The sequence below is a fragment of the Balaenoptera musculus genome, chromosome X, assembly GCF_009873245.2.
Source record: "Balaenoptera musculus isolate JJ_BM4_2016_0621 chromosome X, mBalMus1.pri.v3, whole genome shotgun sequence".
NCBI lineage: Eukaryota > Metazoa > Chordata > Mammalia > Artiodactyla > Balaenopteridae > Balaenoptera > Balaenoptera musculus.
The window spans coordinates 57,624,342-57,646,426 of NC_045806.1; the positions used below are offsets into that span (position 1 = coordinate 57,624,342).

The window sequence follows — 22,085 nt, forward strand, 5'->3', positions numbered from 1 at the left end:
GGTTGTCTTTTCGTCTTGTTTATGGTTTCCTTTGCTGTGCAAAAGCTTTGAAGTTTCATTAGGTCCCATTTGTTTATTTTTTGTTTTTATTCCCATTCCTCTAGGAGGTGGATCAAGAAAGGTCTTGCTGTGATTTATGTCAAAGAGTGTTCTTCCTATGTTTTCCTCTAAAGAGTTTTATAGTGTCCACGTTTACATTTAGGTCTCAAATCCATTTTGAGTTTATTTTTGTGTATGGTGTTCAGGAGTGTTCTAATTTCATTCTTTTACATGTAGCTGTCCAGTTTTCCCAGCACCACTTATTGAAGAAACTGTCTTTTCTCCATTGTATATCTTTGCCTCCTTTGTCATAGATTAGTTGGCCATAGGTGCGTGGGTTTATCTCTGAGCTTTCTATCTTGTTCCATTGATCTATGTTTCTGTTTTTGTGCCAGTACCATATTGTCTTGATTACTGTAGCTTTGTAGTATAGTCTGAAGACAGGGAGTCTGATTCCTCCAGCTTTTTTTTTTCCTTCAAGACTGCTTTGGCTATTCGGTGTCTTTTGTGTATCCATACAAATTTTAAGATGATTTGTTCTAGTTCTGCAAAAAATGCCATTGGTAATTTGATAGGGATTGCATTGAATATGTAGATTGCTTTGGGTAGTATAATCATTTTCACAATATTGATTCTTCCAATCCAAGAACATGGTATACCTCTCCATCTGTTGGTTTCACCTTTAATTTTTTTCATCAGTGTCTTATAGATTTCTGCATACAGGTCTTTTGTCTCCCTAGGTAGGTTTATTCCTAGGTATTTTATTCTTTTGGTTGCAATGGTAAATGGGAGTGTTTCCATAATTTCTCTTTCAGATTTTTCATCATTAGTGTATAGGAATGCAAGAGATTTCTGTGCATTAATTTTGTATCCTGCAACTTTACCAAATTCATTGAGTAGCTCTAGTAGTTTTCTGGTGGCATTTTTAGGATTCTCTATGTATAGTATCATGTCATCTGCAAACAGTGACAGTTTTACTTTTTCTTTTCCAATTTGTATTCCTTTTATTTCTTTTTCTTTGTATTCCTTTTATTTTTTTATTTCTTTTTGTGATTGCCGTGGCTAGGACTTCCAGAACTATGTTGAATAATAGTGGTGAGAGTGGACATCCTTGTCTCGTTCCTGATCTTAGAGGAAATGCTTTCACTTTTTCACCATTGAGAATGATGTTTGCAGTGGGTTTGTCGTATATGGGCTTTATTATGTTGAGGTAGGTTCCCTGTATGCCCACTTTCTGGAGAGTTTTTATCATAAATGGGTGTTGAATTTTGTCAAAAGCTTTTTCTGCATCTATTGAGATGATCATATGGTTTTTCTTCTTCAATTTGTTAATATGGTGTATCACATTGATTGATTTGCGTATATTGAAGAATCCTTGCATCCCTGGGATATATCCCACTTGATTATGGTGTATGATCCTTTTACTGTGTTGTTGGATTCTGTTTGCTAGTATTTTGTTGAGGATTTTTGCATCTATATTCATCAGTGATATTGGCCTGTAATTTTCTTTTTCTGTAGTAACTTTGTCTGGTTTTGGTATCAGGGTGATGGTGGCCTCATGGAATGAGTTTGGGGGTGTTCCTTCCTCTGCAATTTTTTGGAAGAGTTTGAGAAGAATGGGTTTTAGCTCTTCTCTAAATGTTCGATAGAATTCACCTGTGAAGCCATCTGGTGCTGGGCTTTTGTTTGTTGCAAGATTTTTTATCACAGTTTCAATTTCATTGCTTGTGATTGGTCTGTTCATATTTTCTGTTTCTTCCTGGTTCAGTCTTGGAAAGTTACACCTTTCTAAGAATTTGCCCATTTCTTCCAGGTTGTCCATTTTATTGGCATAGAGTTGCTTGTAGTATTCTCTTAGGATGCTTTGTATTTCTGCGGTGTCTGTTGTAACTTCTCCTTTTTCATTTCTAATTTTATTGATTTGAGTCCTCTCCCTCTTTTTCTTGATGAGTCTGGCTAATGGTTTATCAATTTTGTTTATCTTCTCAAGGAACCAGCTTTTAGTTTTATTGGTCTTTCCTATTGTTTTCTTTGTTTCTATTTCATTTATTTCTGCTCTGGTCTTTATGATTTCTTTCCTTCTGCTAACTTTGGTTTTGTTTGTTCTTCTTTCTCTAGTTCCTTTTGGTGTAAGGTTAGATGGTTTACTTGAGATTTTTCTTGTTTCTTGAGGTAGGCTTGTATAGCTATAAACTTCCCTCTTAGAACTGCTTTTGCTGCATCCCATAGGTTTTGGATCATTGTGTTTTCATTGTCATTTGTCTCTAGGTATTTTCTGATTTCCTCTTTGATTTCTTCAGTGATGTCTTGGTTATTTAGTAAGGTATAGTTTAGCCTCCATGTGTTTGTGTTTTTTATGTTTTCTTCCCTGTAATTCGTTTCTAATCTCATAGCGTTGTGGTCAGAAAAGATGCTTGATATGATTTCAATTTTCTTAAATTTACTGAGGCTTGATTTGTGACCCAAGATGTGATCTATCCTGAAGAATGTTCCATGCGCAGTTGAGAAGAAATTGTAATCTGCTGTTTTGGGATGGAATGTCCTATAAATATCAATTAAATCTATCTGGTCTATTGTGTCATTTAAAGCTTCTCTCTCCTTATTTATTTTCATTTTGGATGATCTGTCCATTGGTGTAAGTGAGGTGTTAAAGTCCCCTACTATTATTGTGTTACTGTCGATTTCCTCTTCTATAGCTGTTAGCAGTTGCCTTATGTATTGAGGTGCTCCTATGTTGGGTGCATATATATTTATAATTGTTATATCTTCTTCTTGGATTGATCCCTTGATCATTATGTAGTGTCCTTCCTTGTCTCTTGTAACATTCTTTATTTTAAAGTCTATTTTATCTGATATGAGTATAGCTACTCCAGCTTTCTTTTGATGTCCATTTGCATGGAATATATTTTTCCATCCCCTCACTTTCAGTCTGTATGTGTCCCTAGGTCTAAAGTGGGTCTCTTGTAGACAGCATATATATGGGTGTTGGTTTTGTATCCATTCAGCAGGCCTGTGTGTTTTGGTTGGAGCATTTAATCCATTCACGTTTAAGGCAATTATCGATATGTATGTTCCTGTGACCATTTTCTTAATTGTTTGGGTTTGTTTTTGTAGGTCCTTTTCTTCTCTTGTGTTTCCCACTTAGAGAAGTTCCTTTAGCTTTTGTTGTAGAGCTGGTTTGGTGGTGCTGAATTCTCTTAGCTTTTGCTTGTCTGTAAAGCTTTTGATTTCTCCATCGAATCTGAATGAGATCCTTGCCGGGTAGAGTAATCTTGGTTGTAGGTTCTTCCCTTTCATCACTTTAAGTATATCATGCCACTCCCTTCTGGCTTGTAGAGTTTCTGCTGAGAAATCAGCTGTTAACCTTATGGGTGTTCCCTTGTATGTTATTTGTCGTTTTTCCCTTGCTGCTTTCAATAATTTTTCTTTGTCTTTAATTTTTGTCAATTTGATTACTATGTGTCTCGGCGAGTTTCTCCTTTGTTTTTCCTGTATGGGACTCGCTGCGCTTCCTGGACTTGGGTGGCTATTTTTTTCCCATGCTAGGGATGTTTTCGACTATAATCTCTTCAAATATTTTCTCTGGTCCTTTGTCTCTCTCTTCTCCTTCCGGGACCCCTATAATGCGAATGTTGTTGTGTTTAATTTTTTTTTTAAATATTTAACCACATGTGTTTGTTTGTTTGTTTTTTAAATTCATTTATTTATTTTTGGCTGTGTTGGGTCTTCATTTCTGTGCGAGGGCTTTCTCTAGTTGCGGCAAGTGGGGGCCACTCTTCATCGCGGTGTGCGGGCCTCTCACCGTCGCGGCCTCTCTTGTTGCGGAGCACAGGCTCCAGACGTGCAGGCTCAGCAATTGTGGCTCACGGGCCTAGTCGCTCCGCGGCATGTGGGATCCTCCCAGACCAGGGCTCGAACCCGTGTCCCCTGCATTGGCAGGCAGATTCTCAACCACTGCGCCACCAGGGAAGCCCGTTGTGTTTAATTTTGTCCCAGAGGTCTCTTAGGCTGTCTTCGTTTTTCTTCATTCTTTTTTCTTTATTCTGTTCCACAGCAGTGAATTCCACCATTCTGTCTTCCAGGTCACTTATCCGTTCTTCTGCCTCAGTTATTCTGCTATTGATTCCTTCTAGTGTAGTTTTCATTTCAGTTATTGTATTGTTCATCTCTGTTTGTTTGTTCTTTAATTCTTCTAGGTCTTTGTTAAACATTTCTTGTACCTTCTCGATCTTTGCCTCCATTCTTTTTCCGAGGTCCTGGATCATCTTCACTATCACTATGAATTCTTTTTCTGGAAGGTCGCCTATTTCCACTTCATTTAGTTGTTTTTCTGGGGTTTTATCTTGTTCCTTCATCTGGTAAATCGCCCTCTGCCTTTTCATCTTTTCTATGTTTCTGTGAATGTGGTTTTTGTTCCACAGGCTGCAGGATTGTAGTTCTTCTTGCTTCTGCTGTCTGCCCTCTGGTGGATGAGGCTATCTAAGAGGCTTGATGGGAGGGACTGGTGGTGGGTAGAGCTGACTGTTGCTCTGGTGGGCAGAGCTCAGTAAAACTTTAATCCACTTGACTGTTGATGGGTGGGGCTGGGTTCCCTCCCTGTTGGTTGTTTGGCTTGAGGCAACCCAACACTGGAGCCTACCTGGGCTCTTTGGTGGGGCTAATGACAGACTCTGGGAGGGCTCACGCCAAGGAGCACTTCCCAGAACTTCTGTTGCCAGTGTCCTTGTCCCCACCGTGAGCGACAGCACCCCCTCTGCCTCTGCAGGAGACCCTCTAACACTAGCAGGTAGGTCTGGTTCAGTCTCCCCTGGGGTCACTGCTCCTTCCCCTGGGTCCCGGTGCGCCCACTACTTTGTGTGTGCCCTCCAAGAGTGGAATCTCTGTTTCCCCCAGTCCTGTCGACGTCCTGCAATCAATTCCCACTAGGCTTCAAAGTCTGATTCTCTAGGAATTCCTCCTCCCGTTGCCGGACCCCCAGGTTGGGAAGCATGACGTGGGACTCAGGACCTTCACTCCAGTGGGTGGACTTCTGTGGTATAAGTGTTATCCAGTCTCTGAGTCACCCACCCAGCAGTTATGGGATTTGATTTTACTGTGATTGCGCCGCTCCTACTGTCTCATTGTGGCTTCTCCTTTGTCTTTGGATGTGGGGTATCTTTTTTGGTGAGTTCCAGTGTCTTCCTGTCGGTGATTGTCCAGCAGCGAGTTGTGATTCTGGTGTTCTCGCAAGAGGGAGTGAGAGCACGTCCTTCTACTCTGCCATCTTGGTTCCTCCTGATGCTTGAGTTTTAGTGACAGGATTCTGCACAGTTGTCCCTGGAAGTCTGTGTTAATTGGCAACCATTTTGCCTTTAGAACTTTGGGTTTGAACAAAGCCAAATCACAGGGAGAATTCCAAATTTGCTGCAAAATAAAGGCATGTTTTTAGTTCCAGTGGGTCCTTTGTGTTTTCATTGGTTGGTTGGCAGAAATCTTAGTTACTCCTCAGGGCTTCTCATTCTGAGAGAGGTGCCTCTCTGCACGTGGAAGACTGATGAGCAGGGTAGATGGGGATGCCAGGTAGCCCCTTTTGTTTCATTCTTGGTGGATTACTTTAGTTCTGAGATGTTTGCTATCAGGACAGTCTTCTTGGTTTAAGTTTGCTTATGGATCTGTGATTTTTTTTTCCCCATTATTTAGTCGTAAATTTGCCCTTTTTGATGAACAGCATCGAGAAGAGATGCGAAAAGAACGGCGGAGGATTCAAGAGCAACTGAGGCGGCTTAAGCGAAACCAGGAAAAGGAGAAGCTTAAGGGTCCTCCTGAGAAGAAGCCCAAAAAAATGAAGGAGCGTCCTGACCTAAAAGTAAGTATATGTGGTGTGATCATAACTAAGAAAGCATACCTTTTCCCTTAGCTTTTGGCATCCTCCCTTACTGGGAATGAGGGCAGTATTGTGGAAAACTAGTTTGAATTGATGTGGCCACTTGGGTGTTATTAGTACTATTGCGACTGCTACTGACAACACCAGACTTGATGTGGTGTCATTGGGTGTCATTTATACTTCATCCATTGGAAATATTTTCTGTGAGTTGAGATAGGTGTGGTGCATTTTTTTTAACATGTACATGTATGTACTTACATGAACACATCTTGTTTTTAAATTGCATGTACTAAAAGAAGCAACAGAAAAAAACATACAGGTTGCTTTGCATAATTTAGGTGGGATTCCAGATATTACTGTGCAGTGTAACTGTAACGTGCATCACAGAATGAGGCAACTATATATATGTGTATGGCTGGTTCGCTTTGTTGTGGGGCAGAGACTAGCGCACCATTGTGGGGCAATTATACTGCAATAAAGATGTTTAAAAAAAAAATTGAGGCAACTGTGGTACAGTGGAAAGAGCCATGGACTCGGAAACAGAAGATCTGGGTTCAGGTTCTTGTTCTGCCATTTAGTAGCTCTGTGACCGTAACCTCTCCAAACCTGTTTTCTCTTCTATAAAATGATACCTGTCTCACACTGGTGTTGTATTAAAGTATATAATGCATGAGGAGCACTTTATAATGTGTAAAATTCTCAACCAATGTGAGCTGCTGTTAACATGTACTGAGGTCATCAAGTATTTTAATGTTTCTTTCTTCTATGTGATGTTATATAAGTATTATATGATGCAGTATTGATCCACTTTACAGATGAAACTGAGGGCAGTTGCAAAAGTAAGATGGAGCCTTGGATTTTTTGCCACTCTGCATGGCTTGTGGGATCTTAGTTCCCTGACCAGGGGTTGAACCCAGGCCTTCTGCAATGAGAGCACGGAGTCCTAACCACTGGACCACCAGGGAATTCCCGGAGACTTGGTATTATTAAGCCTCTTCCTTGAGGCTGGCAATACACCCATGCTGGCTGCCTGTGAGGCTGAATGCAGCCTTGGGCTTCCAATAGCCTTTCTTATGCATATTTAATATTTTCATAGTTTACAACTTAAATTGGGGGTAGAAATCCTCTCCCTTTTCTCCCTCACTTGGTTTTTAAAGTAATGTTCAGTCTCTGAATTTCATTTTGTTTTTAATGTGTCATTTCCATACATGCACTTTTGTCCAGTGCCCTCTGGTTGAAAGGCATATAATGATTGTTAGAATAAAAGTTCTGGGCCTGCCTTTGTTTCTCTTCTACCTTCTATATATTTCTTAAAGCTAACACAAAGAAGCCTGCTTACCTCTGACATGTTGATACTTTTCCTTTTGCAGCTGAAATGTGGGGCTTGTGGTGCCATTGGGCACATGAGAACAAACAAATTCTGCCCCCTTTATTATCAAACAAATGCTCCACCTTCCAACCCTGTTGCCATGACAGAGGAGCAGGAGGAAGAGTTGGAAAAGACAGTCATTCATAATGATAATGAAGAACTTATCAAGGTTGAAGGGACCAAGATTGTCTTAGGGAAACAGCTAATTGAGAGGTAAGAGATAGCAGGTGGGAGAGATCTGTTGGAGGTTGGTGATATCAATGGGTGGCAGGGGTGGATGTGATGTGTTCTCTGAAGTGGAATGTAGGACATAGGAACTTTGATGGATTTTCCTCACTAATTGTTGCCGGTAATGAAAATTAGTCTTGTGAAGCACTCATTAAGCTCCACCACTTGCCCTTGGGCATGCTGCCTAACTTTTCTGAGTCTTAGTTTCCTTATTTACAAAATAAAATCACCCTTACAATGGTAGCTATGAAGGTAAAATGAGGGAGACTATATAAAAAATGTAGTATAGTGCCTGGCATATAGTAGATGCTCTTCCTATTCTACTTCCAGGCACTTGTAATATTTGTAAGGTCCCTGATCTCAGATGTTCTGATAATGGACCATCCAAAAAGATTAAGGAGACAAACTGTGCTTATACTTATCTGTCTCTTGCCCTCAGAGAATTTGATAATCAAGTAGAAAAGTTTTTAAATAAAAAAAAATTCTCCCCTAAATTTTTAGTTTGAAAATTGCAAACCTACAGAAAAGCTGAAGGAATAATAAAGTTTGTTGTTCCTCTAAATTCACCAGCTGTTAACATTTGTCACATTTGTTTCATCTTTATATATCTGAAACATTTTCTTTCTGCTGAAGCATTTGGAAGTTTTAGGCATCATGGCATTTCACTCAGATTCTTTAGCACACATCTCCTAAGAATAAAGATGTGGCAAACATGATACTATTCCTACACGTAAGAAAATTAACATTAATTCAATAGGATCTAATATTCAGTCCTTATTCAAATTTCCCCAGTTGTCTCAATGTCCTTTATTGCCTGCCCCTCACCCCCCTTCAGGATCCAATTCCAGTTCAAACATTAAGTATTTTGAGTCTCTCTTAATCTAGAACTGTCCTCCCCACCTTTTTGGTTTTCATGACTTTGAATGTTTTGAAGAGTCCAGGCCAATGGTCTCATAAAATATTCCACATTCTGGATTTGTCTGTTTTCCCATTGATTATATTCAGAGTAAATGTCTTTGGCAAGATTACAACATAGGTGGTATTATGTACTTACTGCACCACATCAGGAAGCAGATAACGTCAGGTTTTCTCAGTATTTTGATTATCTTATTAAAGTGTTAATCCCCAGATTCCTCTATAATAAAGGTATGTTTTTTCCATTGTAATTAATATGTGGGTGAATATCCTGGTTTTTTTTTTTAATTTTTTTTTTTTTTGGCTGTGTTGTGTCTCCATTGCTGCACGTGGGCTTTCTCTAGTTGTGGCAAGTGGGGGCTACTCTTCATTGCGGTGCGTGGGCTTCTTGTTGCAGTGGCTTCTCTTATTGCGGAGCACGGGCTCTAGGCGTGCAGGCTTCAGTAGTTGCAGCATGCGGGCTCAGTAGTTGTGGCACGTGGGCTCTAGGGCACACGGGCTTCAATAGTTGTGGCGTGCAGGCTCAGTAGTAGTTGTGGCTCGTGGGCTTAGTTGCTCTGCAGCATGTGGGATCTTCCCGGACCAGGGATCAAACCCGTGTCCCCTGCATTGACAGACGGATTCTTAACCAGTGCACCACCAGGGAAGTCCCTTTTTTTTTCAGTAGCTTGAAACAACATACATTTATTATCTCTCAGTTTCTATGGGTCAGGAGTCTGGGCACAGCTCAGCTGGGTCCTCTGCTCAGAGGCTGCCTTCAAGGTGTCACTAGGGACTGTGGTCTATCCTGCTAACAATCTTTCTCTCAATAGTTTTAACATCCATTGATGATCATTACCTGATAACTCAGTTATTACATTGGGGGTTGCTTAATGGTGGTTTTTCTAATTCTTTTCATTCTTTCTACATTAACTGGCATTCTGTGAAGAGCTTCCCCCTCCCTTTTTTGTTTGGGTATTACTATAGATTCTGAAATTCTTTCTTTTGGAAACTTTAATATATTAAAATCTATTAACATCATTATTAATTTTGATGGCCAGATTGCCCCAAATTTGATCCCTTCAAGCCTGACCTGTGTCCTTTTGAAATGACCCTATAAATTTTGAAAACTTCTTTGCTTTTTGGCATGAGATGTTCCAGGCTGTCCTTGAAATTTCCCTGTCCCAGACCCAGAATCAGCCATTTCTCAGGGAGTCCTGGTTCCTTTTATTGGGGAATGGTATTTAGAAACCAATATCTAGGTGTTAGGTATGCTCATTGCCACTGAGATGTCATTGCTTCTAGGCCCTTAGTAGACAGAACTAGGAAATATACATATATTGTAAATCACAACTTCATATCAATACCTCCAATTCAAATTGTATCTACAGCTTCTTCCTCATCTTCCTCCGTTTCATATTTTTATCCTTTCTTTGGTTCCCAACATCAATATATTTATTCATTTGCTCTGTCCTATGATATGTACAAAATAGTTTGAGAATTACAATACCAATACTACTACCAACAACAAATCTGTACAGTAGGTTCAAGGTGTTTTCTGTAATTTGTTGTCCTTGGATTATATGCCACTGAAGTTGTACAGTCAGGGTATTATATTCAAAATATATTTGAATTCTTTTTTGAATATATAATTTTTAATTAATTTGATATGCAGTTATATTCATTTGTTTCTGTTTCTGTTTAGATTTGAGGGTTGTTTTCCATCCTCGTTAATTTAATTTATCAATATCTATAGTAGTCACGTCTTGAAGCACATTAGAAAAGGAAAATGTAGTATCTTGATCCCATATGATGGAAGGGAAAAAGGTGGATGGGCTTTTAATGATTGAGGGAGACTCAAATTAGTTTTTCTTTTCAAACCTGCTTTAATTTCTTCCTTGTTTCTATTCTGAGTAAGTTAAATTTCCTAGCCCTTTAACCCAAAGATAGAATGTTGGAGCTGGGAGGATTCTTGAAATTCCTTTAGCCTAGTTCCCTTATCTTCCAAATAGGAAACTGAGGTGAAGTTGTGGCTTGCCTAGTTCTTTATTAATTTGGAGATCCTATGAGGCCTTGCCTGATCTGAGCCTTAGAATGTGGATGTCTGGCCTTTGGTTTGGCTTTTTCCTCCCCAGGCTCATGCTCAGGTACTTTGGACTTTTTCATTGTAATTGCTTTTTTTCTGGGGACTAGAAATAGGGACTGCACACTATGAAAGTGTTATTGATTGCAGTGCAGATGAGGTTCGCAGAAAATCTCTGGTTCTCAAGTTCCCTAAGCAGCAACTTCCTCCCAAGAAGAAACGGCGAGTTGGAACCACTGTTCACTGTGACTATTTGAATGTGAGTATTGGCATTGCTGCTTTCTGACCAGATAGGGTTCTCATTAATTCCCCCAGCCCTCCAAGCCATGGCCCTGATATAGCCTTAGTTTCTCTCCCTTTGGCCTTGCCCTGAGAATTACGTGTACTGTTCATTACAGGGTTTCCAAAATATATATTTATTGTGTTTATTTTTTTTTAATCTAAAGAAGCATTCTGATTTCTTATTTTTCCTTAGAGACCTCATAAGTCCATTCACCGGCGCCGGACAGACCCCATGGTGACATTGTCATCCATTTTGGAGTCTATCATCAATGACATGAGAGATCTTCCAAATGTGAGTTCATTGCATTCAGATCTACAGTATGGGTGGCAAGGCTGTTCTGTGTGATTTCAGATAGATGGCAGTAGAGTGTAGTCCTAGGAACCTGGAACTCCTAAGTCTTTGGGATATAGTTTTTCATTTATTTTTTAACAGTTTAGTAGAGGAAACAGACCTGCTCCATCTAGAAAGATTCCTTTGAGAGTTGATGGCCAGGTAGAGACAGGTAAGATGTGAGAGAGTCTTCAGGAATTGGTCTGGCAACTGTTCTTTGCTCATGGATGGTGCTGGTTCTTGTTTGCACAGACGTACCCTTTCCACACTCCAGTCAATGCAAAGGTTGTAAAGGACTACTACAAAATTATCACCCGACCAATGGACTTACAGACGCTCCGTGAAAATGTGCGTAAACGCCTCTACCCATCTCGGGAAGAGTTCAGAGAGCATTTGGAGCTAATTGTGAAAAATAGTGCAACCTACAATGGTAAGAATCACCTGTTCTTTGACTGCAAAGGTCACCTTTCAGATCCTTATTTATCCCTTACTAGTCCTAAATTTAGACTAGATTGGACTGACTGAAAGGACCTACAATGTATTAGTGCATTTTGGGGTTATGAAAATCAGGTAATGTACATTTTAATCATTTAATAAGTATTGCTTCTTTTTATTCCCACTTTTTTATGTATCCTCTAGAGAATTTAGAGAATCTGTTGAAAGGAAACAATTGCATGAGAAGCAGTGGGAGATAGGAGTGAGCCTAAGTAAACAGAAGGGAGGGGCATTCAGTGTGGATGGAACCCCCACAGAGTATGTGCTTGTTGACCATATTTGTCTTTGAGTTGGTCTACAAATCTGTTATGGGGGCTGTTATATGTCTACTTTGCTCAAAAGCTGGAAAGGCAAGGAGGAAGAAATCTGTTTTCTGAGTCTTAAAGAGTTCAAGAAACAGTATAGCTTCTGCATGTAGAGGATAAAGTTTTCTGGTTTCCAGTTGTATCCTTAGCGTAGGGATTAAGGTTACAGATAGAGTATGAACTATGGCTCTGCCAGTTACTAATTGAGTTACCTTAGACAACTTATTTAACCTCTCATAGCCTCTTCAGTTTTCTTACCTGCACACATGGGACAATAGTAGTACCTAGATTTTAATACGTTTCACAAGCAGGCCTGACCCATTTATCTAGTCTCATCTCCAGTGACTGGCTCCCAGACCTACTATAGATAGAGACTCCTGCTATGCTCTATGTTGTATTTAACTAAATATCCTATACCATGTCTTCATGCCTTTGTACAGTATTTGCCCTTTGTCTGGAGTGCCCTTTATTCCATTTCCATTCATATTTCCAGACCAACTCATATCATCTCTTCATGAAGACTTACTCAGATTGCCCAAAGCACCCATTTTTTCAATCCTCTGTGCCCCCCCAACACAATTAAATCAAGTTTTATAGCTCTTAATGTGTTATATATAATTGTTTATATATCTGATTTTCCCATCACTTTGTGACCTCCTAGAGAGACTATTCATCTTTGTATTCCAAGGGCCTAGCAGAGTACCAGACACATACAAAGGAAGAATAAATTTATTAGTCCCAACTGTCATTCAAGGTGACAAGGATAAATGCATAAACAAAAATCAGCTTGGAAGGGGAATGGGAAGGTAAGAGTTGACTTTGAAAATACAGAGCTTGAGGTACTTGTGGGTCATTGAGGTGGCAATGTTCGTAAAAATTTGGAAATTTAAGTTATGACTTTCACCACGTCACCCTCTAACTCAACCTTCCTTCTTCCTCATACCCAAATGCGGATAATAGTGTTAATAGTAGTAGTGCCACCATTGCTAGTATTGCTGTCCATCTAGTTGTACAACCTAGAAATGTTGGCCATTGTTATTCCACTCTCCCTGACCTATACTCACAGATCACTAAGTTGCATAAATTGTACCTTCTAAATTTTGCCGGAATACATCCCCTTCCTTTTGGTCTCCATTGCTAGTATCTTAGTTGAAGCCCTTGTCGTCTCTTGTTTGACCTCTTGCGATAGCTTCCAGACTTTCTCTCTGCTGCTTGCCTTAATTCTTCATACTGTTGACAGGGTATTTTTTTCTGATAACACAAATTTGAAAAATTACTCTCTAGCTTAAAATCTCCAGTGCCTTTGTATCTCCTATGAGACCATTGTAATATGTCCCTTCTTGCCTTTCCAAGTTCCATTTCCTATTTCTCCTCCACACATACCTACCTGTATTCCAGTTGTACCAAACTACTTGTGATTCCTGTTGTGAAATTTATTGTTTCATGTATCCATGAATTTGCTTACTTAGCATGTTTTTGCATACTTTTTCCTCCCTCTGGAATGTTCTTCAGCCCTACTGTCTACCTGATAGACTTCTCTTGTTTAATAACACTGCTCGATTGTCATTCACAACAAGCCTTCCCTACTCCTCCCTGGTACTCAGATTTAATTGTTGTAAAACAACTTAAAACACGTTGCAACCCCTCCATAGTTCGTAGTAATCAGTGTATTCCTCTATTTGCACTTACACTCACTTTTTAAAAACTTTATTATGGAAATTGTTAGGCATATACAGAAGTAGAGAGAAAGTAAATAAACTTCAGTGCACCTATTCACCCAGTTCCACAATCACCAGCATATATGGCCAGTCTTGTTCATTGTTTAGCCTGTATTTCCAGACATCATATCATTTCATCTGTAGATACTTCAAGCACTTACACCCTGTCTTGCAATGCTTTATTTTCGTATCATTTTCTTTGACTAAACCAAGAACTCTCTAAGGTAGGGACTGTGTCTTATTTTCCCTTTATTCTCAACATTGAACATATCACAGACAGTCATTAAACAGTTGTTGAATGAATAAACAAATCCCTGTTAACTAATTAATAAGTAGTTGGGAAAAGAGCTGAGTTTTAGGCTCTGGGGAGCACTTACACGAAAGAATTGACAGAGGAAGATAAGAAAGTATACCGAAAGGAAGTAGCCAGAATTACTGTTTTTTTACATGAAAATGTTTTCACTATCCCTATGATGAGCTTAAATTAGGGTAGCCATAAGCAGGGAATGTAGGAGATAGTTGGAGGATTCTGTGAAGCTCTTGTTACGGATTTCAGGGAAACTAAAGTAATAGTCTGAGGTGGGGTGGAGGTTCTTTTCTGACAAAGGCTTTGGATTAGCCATATGTTGGGTGGACATCACAAACCATGAGTTCTACAAACAAAAATTGCAGTCACAAATTTTGTATGCTAAGTATGGAAAGATTATAAATCATTCATTGGTCTCCTTAGCCATCCTTAAACAAATTGTCATTCCCCATCCATAGTTTTATTTTCAAGGTATTAAAGGCAACAGTATCGACAGTAGTACTGCTATGTATGGATATACACAAATAAGGGAGAGGGTTAAAATTAGTTTATTCATCCATATTGTGCATCTGCTATGTGTTAGGCACTGAAAAATGGAGATAAGACTGATACATTTGTCTAACCCAGCAGCTAGGCTGGTGCCTGGCACATATTAGGTGATTAAGTAAATGAGTTAAAAATCTGGAGAGGTGTTGGTAGCTCTTGCCTCCCATTTTTAGTGGTCCCATCTCTTTTATTGTTCCTCTGTTATCTAGGGCCGAAGCACTCATTGACCCAGATCTCTCAATCCATGCTGGATCTCTGTGATGAAAAACTTAAAGAGGTAAGACATTTAAAATGAGAGAAAAGCAGTAGAATGAAGCTGGCAGGTACCAGTATTGAGGAAGTAGGGAATGTAACAGAAGGAAGAGTAGAGAAATGAGGGAGTAGCCGGTCTTTTGTACGTTAGAGTCTGGAGGGGACCTTAGAAATCATGTAGTCTAATCCTTCCCTTTTGTAGATGGAAAAACTGAGGTCCATAGAAGAAACTAATTTGTCTTGGGCATCATGGCTATTAAATAGTAGGGCTACGATTAAAATATAAAATCCACATAACTCTTTAGAAAGGGCCAAGGAAATTGACTTCCCAGGAAGTCAGCTGAAGCTAAGGGACTGTTTTGGCAGGGAGAAATTTTAATTTTTAAAAGATAATCTATCTGTATTTCATCTTCTTAACAACAAAAAAAATGGTACCTTAATAGGCTTAAAAAATATAAGTATGATGATGTTAATATTGAAGTAGAAATTCCATAAAAGAGGATAACCAAATGACCAGTAAACATGAAAAGATTCTCAACTTGATTGATCATTGGGGAGATACAAATTTTTTTTTTTTTATTTTTAAATTTATTTTTATTTTTTGGCTGTGTTGGGTCTTCGTCCCTGTGCAAGGGCCCTCTCCAGTTGCGGCGAGCGGGGGCCACTCTTCATCGCGGTGCGCGGGCCTCTCACTGTCGCGGCCTCTCCCACTGCGGAGCACAGGCTCCAGACACGCAGGCTCAGTAGTTGTGGCTCACGGGCCTAGCCGCTCGGCAGCATGTGGGATCCTCCCAGACCAGGGCTCGAACCCGTGTCCCCTGCACTGGCAGGCGGACTCCCAACCACTGTGCCACCAGGGAAGCCCGGGGAGATACAAATTTAAACCATGATTAGTTAACACTGCATACCTCCCTTAGAAAGGCTAAAATTTAAAAAGACAAAAAAACAAAAGACTGAGTTTTAGTGGGTGAGGATATGGAGCAGTTGACACACAAACTTTTTCCTAGTACAGTCTAAAATGAATTTATTGGGTTAGATTCCCTTACACAAAAGTCACTACTCAACAATAATGTGTTCAGTGTTTTCAGCAATAGTTTTATGACAAAAGCAGTCTGATAATTAAAACTTAATTTGGTGAAGATGTGTTTGTTGTGGGAGCTAAGCTATTGATGCCCAGGGATGTATATTTTTGATGTTCTACAAGAATAGAAGATAGAATACCTAAAGGAATTGGTCAGTACATCTCTTTTTTTTTGTTTGTTTTTTTTAAAGAAATTCACGTTCTTTTATTTATTTATTTATGACTGTGTTGAGTCTTCGTTTCTGTGTGAGGGCTTTCTCTAGTTGCGGCAAGTGGGGACCACTCTTCATCGCGGTGCGCGGGCCTCTCACCATCGCGGCCTCTCTTGTTGCGGAGCACAGGCTCCAGACGCGCAGGCTCAGTAATTGTGGCTCACGGGCCCAGTTGCTCCGCGGCATGTGGGATCTTCCCAGACCAGGGCTCGAACCCGTGTCCCCTGCATTGGCAGGCAGACTCTCAACCACTGCGCCACCAGGGAAGCCCAGTACATCTCTTTTGATCCTTTTACTGGAATATTATTTCTCTTATCTGGACTTTTTGTCTGGAACTGAATAGGCCACAATTCAAAGTTAGACTTTTTGGGAGAAGGGCAATAGACAACTGAACCTTAAATTATCCTTAGTACTCTATGGTGATTATACCTCAGGGAAACCCCTGCCTTTCCTTTGCTTTGTTTCATGTCAGAAAGAAGACAAATTGGCTCGTTTAGAGAAAGCTATCAACCCCTTGCTGGATGATGATGACCAAGTGGCATTTTCTTTTATTCTGGACAACATTGTCACCCAGAAAATGATGGCAGTTCCAGATGTAAGTGGTCTGTGTGTTAAATATTGTGAAGATAGTACAGGGGAGAGGAAAGGGTGAAAGGATGTATGCATGTGTATGTATGTTGGGGAGTCTGGAGCGTGGTGTTTGTCAATTCAACATGGTATATAATTTTAAAAAGAAACCGTTTTGCTCTATGAGTGCATTATTGAAATCAAAGAGGCCAGGAATCTGTGATATAGAGAGGTTCTTTATACCTGTTGTTGGCATTCAGTATTTTAATGCTCCTGAATAGCCCTGGAGAGAAATTAGGATGCCAGCTAATGGGAGGTTTTGGATTTAGAGGTGCTTCTTAACAAATGAGAGTTTGATAATTACCCAGCATTCATTGTCTTTTTATTTATTTATTTATTTATTTATTTATTTTTGGCTGCGTTGGGTCTTCGTTGCTGCGCGCGGGCTTTCTCTAGTTGTGGTGAGCGGGGGCTACTCTTTGTTGCAGCGTGCAGGCTTCTCATTGCGGTGGCTTCTCTTGTGGAGCACAGGCTCTAGGCGTGCGGGCTTCGGTAGTTGCGGCACACGGGCTCAGTAGTTGTGGCGCACAGGCCCTAGAGTGCAGGCTCAGTACTTGTGGCTCACGGGCTTAGTTGCTCCAAGGCATGTGGGATCTTCCCATACCAGGGCTCGAACCCATGTCTCCTGCATTGGCAGGCGGATTCTTAACCACTGTGCCACCAGGGAAGTCCCGCGTTTGTTGTTTTTTGTTTCATTTTTTGTCTTGCAACTTTATGGTAGGGGTACCATGTTGATTCTGTGTATCATTTTGTTGTAATGATCCTCCCTAGGGAATTCTGAACTGAGTTTCCTTTTGTGTTGTAGGCATATGTTGTGTATGCAGTAACGCTATAAACCAGAGTCCCCAATCTTTTTGGCACCAGGGACCAGTTTCGTGGAAGACAATTTTTCCACGGATGGTGGGTGGGGGACGGTTTCAGGATGATTCAAGCGCATTACATTTATTGTGTACTTTATTATTATTACATTGTAATGTATAATTAAATAATTACACAACTCACCATGATGCAGAATCAGTGGGAGGCCTGAGCTTGTTTTCACTTGCCACTCACTGATAGGGTTTTGATATGCGTCTGCAAGCCGTTGATTTATTATGGTCTCTGTGCAGTCAAACCTCTCTGCTAATTATCATTAATTATCATCTGCTAATCTGTATTTGCAGCCACTCCCCAGCGCTAGCATCATCACCTCAGCTCCACCTCAGATCATCAGGCATTAGATTCTCATAAGGAGCGCGCAACCTAGATCCCTCACATGCGCAGTTCACAGTAGGGTTCACGCTCCTGTGAGAATCTGATGCCGCTGCTGATCTGACAGGAGTCGGAGCTCAGGCGGTAATGCGAGCGATGGGGAGTGGCTGTAAATACAGATGAAGCTTCACTTGCTCACTCACTCGCCTGCCCGACGCTCACCTCTTGCTGTGCGGCCCGGTTCCTAACAGGCCACGGGCCGGTACCGGTCCATGGCCTAGGGGTTGGGGACCCCTGGTGTAAACCTTCTGCATGGGACAAGGGAATGAGAGATTTTAATTGTGAATATAGAGTAGGGATCCTTACCCTACCAGGGCACATGAACCCATAAAGGAATCCCCTTAAATTATATGCAAAGTTTTGTATGATTATGTGTCTTTCTGGGAAAAGGGTCCATAGCTTTTGTCGGAGTCTTAAGAGTATTTGTGACCCAGTGAAGTTTGAGAATCTCTGGTATAAAGAATGGTTTCCATTTAATTTCTCATGCTTTCTTTTTGCTAGTCTTGGCCATTTCATCACCCAGTTAATAAGAAGTTTGTTCCAGATTATTACAAAGTGATTGTCAGTCCAATGGATTTAGAGACCATACGTAAGGTGAGTGATTTGGTCTAAAATGTCTTTTGGGAACCAAGTAACTTTGTGTATCTGAGTCCCTGATTCTTTTAATCACAGAATATCTCCAAGCACAAGTATCAGAGTCGGGAGAGCTTTCTAGACGATGTCAACCTTATTCTGGCCAACAGTGTTAAATACAACGGTGGGTATTTCTCCTTTTTTTCTCTTATCCATCAATATATCCATCCAACATTAGTTAGCATTATTAAAATTTAAGTGCATAAAGCAGGCTTGAGCCATGATAGTCAGCAGAATCAGTCATGTGACTTACTCTGCATTTTTTTTAAAACAGGCATGTACTTTAGTGTGTTCTGTAAAGTTTGCTAATAACATTTAATGATGAAAAAACAACGTATATTTATTTTCTAAACTTTGGAAAGCACCGAAAAATGAGATGAGAATAAAAATCAAATGGATATTACTTTGGGCCATCACTGCTTTCCATGAGATGTGAAAACTCACCTATGGGTGTGCTTCCTCAGAGCATGGAGTTTTTGCTCAATATGTGAAATGATTGAATAATGTATCTCAGGTGCTGTGCTAGCTACTTAATCTACCAGTGGGAAAGATATCATTGTCCTCATGTCAGTGAAGAGAAACAGTTAAAATGCAGCTTGGCAAGGGCTATATTAGAAGGATGTACAAAGTGCCCTAGAGGAGAGGAAGGAGTACCTTCACCTAAGGGTTAGGGAAGGCTTCATAAACAAGTTAATACAGTTCAGTTTTGAATGGCTCACTTAAGTGAACATCAGTTGAGCACCTAATGTGTGTTGGCACTGATAGATGTTACAAATATAAAGTCAAATTAGATATGTTCTCTGCCTCCAAATTGGTTATAGTTTAGTTGGGAAAACAGAAAAGAAAAATTACAGAACTTAAGTATTATGCTAGATGCATTCACAGAGTGCCAAAGGAAAACAGAAACAGGATATCTAAATCAGAGTGGGATTAGAGGAAGCTTTCGGGAAGAGAGTTTTCTTAAGCTGAGTTCTAAAGATCAATGGAGTTTGCTAACCAAAAAATGAGGAGAAAGCGTTCTAGGCAGGGAGAAGAGCAATATATGAAGGCACAGGGACCTGAAATTACATCTTGGGTTTAAGAAACAAGTTATTGGGGTTGCAGTTAAGTGTACATGTTGATGAATGACTGGTTATATATAGAGAAGTAGACAGGTGTCAAATCATAAGAGGGCCTAGTGTATGCCGTGTGTCATACTTAAGAGCTTTTACATTATCCTAAATGGAAAAACGTTGAAAGAATTAGGCAGCAAAATGACAATCCCAAATAACTCCTGAAGCAAAACGGAAGAGGGAGCTAAGGGCATTTGAGAGAATTGCCTAGCATACTGAGGTCTCAGCTAAAAATCCACCTGATTGTATGACTTTTCTGCACAATATTCAGGAACCCAAGTAGTGTGGCTGTTAAGTTTGCCAGATAGAAGGGACAGAGAATTAGAAAGAGGAGGTGACGGAGGGGACAACCAGAAAGACAGATGAGGAAATGGGTATTCTGGGTATAGTGAATAGAATATCATGGAGGAATGAAAGAACAGGGCAAGTTCAAGGAACTGTACTTGACTAGAACCTATATATTTCATTAAGAGAAGTGGTAGGAGGGCTTCCCTGGTGGCGCAGTGGTTGCAAATCCGCCTGCCAATGCAGGGGACACGGGTTCGATCCCTGGTCCGGGAAGATCCCACATGCCGCGGAGCAACTAAGCCCGTGCGCCACAACTACTGAGCCTGTGCTCTAGAGCCTGTGAGCCACAACTACTGAAGCCCACATGCCTAGAGCCCGTGCTCCGCAACAGGAGAAGCCACCGCAATGAGAAGCCCGTGCACCGCAACGAAGAGTAGCCCCCGCTCGCCGCAACTAGTGAAAAACCCGCGCGCAGCAGTGATGACCCAACACAGCCAAAAATAAATAAATAAAATAAATAAATTAAAAAAAAAAAAAAGAGAAGTTGTAGGAGATGAGCCTTCCACTTTTGTTCCATCTGGGTTGCGTTAAAAGAATCTGCATCGTCCCTTGTGCCCTTCTTATTGCTGATTGCAAAGTGGAAATGACTTCTGTCAGGTCATTTATTTCTCCATTATTGTCTCCTGAAAGCACCTAAAGCTAATCAGCCAAAATTCTGGTAATAGAAGTTGGCAGGCTCACAGGTGTCTAAAAATGAGTATAACAAGTAATAAGCAAGCAAGAGTGTTACAGAGAGGATGCTTGGCCTGGTAATGGCTGCCTGAAGATAGAGGGCAGATTTATGAGGAGCTTATGTAAGGCAACAAGAAAAACCCAGAAGATGCTAATTGAAATGAGAAGAGGGCAGATGGACAAATCACAGAAAACAAAAATTAAATACCAAATGAAAATGAATATTCAGTTGTACCTAGTAATCAAAGAAATGCAAATTGAAACAGACCATTTTTTTGCCTATTAGATGAGCTCAATTTCTCTTTTTTTTTTTTCAATTTCTTTTTTAATGGAAGTATTCAAAGTGCTAGTGAGACAGGTACTCTCACATATGCTGTTGGCAGTGTAACATTGTTAGACATTTTTAGAAAGCTCTTTGACAGCATTGAGACTTAAAAATAGTTAAGTGAACAGACTTTATAGTCAGGTAGACTTGAATTTGAATATTGGCCCCACCACTTCATAGCGCTGTGACTTTGGACAAGTAACTTAGACTCTGCTTTCTTTTCTGTAAAATGGGGAAAATAATAATACCCTCCTCAGAGGGCTATCGTGAGGATTAAATAAAATAATGCATGTTAGTGCTTAGCACGTGGTAGGATAATCTATCCTAATCAGAGATATAGACAAAGCTGTTCATGATAATGTCGTTTATATTAATTAGAAATAACCTGAACGGTTAATGTAAAGGGAATGACTAGTTATTGTGCCACCTGTATGATGGATTGCTATGTAAAGATTGAAAGCTTATTTTAAAAACTAATGACAGTGCTCACTTTGGCAGCACATATACTAAAACTGGAACGATACAGTGAAGATTAGCATGGCCCGTGCGCAAGGATGACACGCAAATTCGTGAAGCGTTCCATATTTTTTTGTTGTAAAGCAGAAACTAACACACCATTGTAAAGCAATTATACTCCAATAAAGGTGTTAAAAAAAAACAAACTAATGACAAAAGTGCTTAGAATGTTAAGTGAGAAAAGCAGAACACATAACTTTATGTCATCTCAGTTATGCTTTTAAGAAAAGATACATAGAAAAAAGACGTGCTGGTGATAAGTGATTATTTCTGAGATGTAAGGTTGCGGTTGCCTTCATTTTCATCTTTTCAAGTTTTCTACTGGTATGGAAGGCAGGAAACTCTTTCATGAGGAGGTGATTTTTGAGCTAAATTTTGAAGGATGATGATTATTGTAGCTAATTCTTTAGTGAGCACCTGCTGTGCCAAGCAAATAGTCAAGTGGAGAAGAGTGGGGAAGAAGTTCCAGGTAGAGAGTGCAAATGCTAAAAAGATGAGAGTGCTTTGGATAGGGCAGTGCAAATAGTTGAGTTTGGCTAGGGTGCAAAGTGGGAGCTAGTTTTGGTGTTAAGAGATTAGTTTTTAAAGTTAGATGG

At 40.2% G+C, this 22,085-nt stretch overlaps 1 protein-coding gene and 1 non-coding gene across 14 annotated transcripts in view; both read left to right on the forward strand.

Moving 5' to 3' along the window:
• The window catches only part of TAF1 (TATA-box binding protein associated factor 1), a 93,234-nt gene that overhangs the window by 33,983 nt on the left and 37,166 nt on the right, over nucleotides 1-22,085 (forward strand). For all 13 annotated transcript variants that reach the window (XM_036839230.1, XM_036839226.1, XM_036839222.1 and 10 more), the window contains 9 exons: nucleotides 5,719-5,884; nucleotides 7,273-7,484; nucleotides 10,627-10,735; nucleotides 10,952-11,050; nucleotides 11,342-11,519; nucleotides 14,670-14,737; nucleotides 16,478-16,600; nucleotides 18,385-18,477; nucleotides 18,556-18,640. In XM_036839230.1, the coding sequence (XP_036695125.1) occupies nucleotides 5,719-5,884; nucleotides 7,273-7,484; nucleotides 10,627-10,735; nucleotides 10,952-11,050; nucleotides 11,342-11,519; nucleotides 14,670-14,737; nucleotides 16,478-16,600; nucleotides 18,385-18,477; nucleotides 18,556-18,640 (1,133 nt within the window). The remainder of the gene's footprint in view (nucleotides 1-5,718; nucleotides 5,885-7,272; nucleotides 7,485-10,626; nucleotides 10,736-10,951; nucleotides 11,051-11,341; nucleotides 11,520-14,669; nucleotides 14,738-16,477; nucleotides 16,601-18,384; nucleotides 18,478-18,555; nucleotides 18,641-22,085) is intronic.
• LOC118889373 lies at nucleotides 21,456-21,562 on the forward strand. The gene has a single exon (XR_005018509.1). It is a non-coding gene; the product is annotated as a U6 spliceosomal RNA (small nuclear RNA).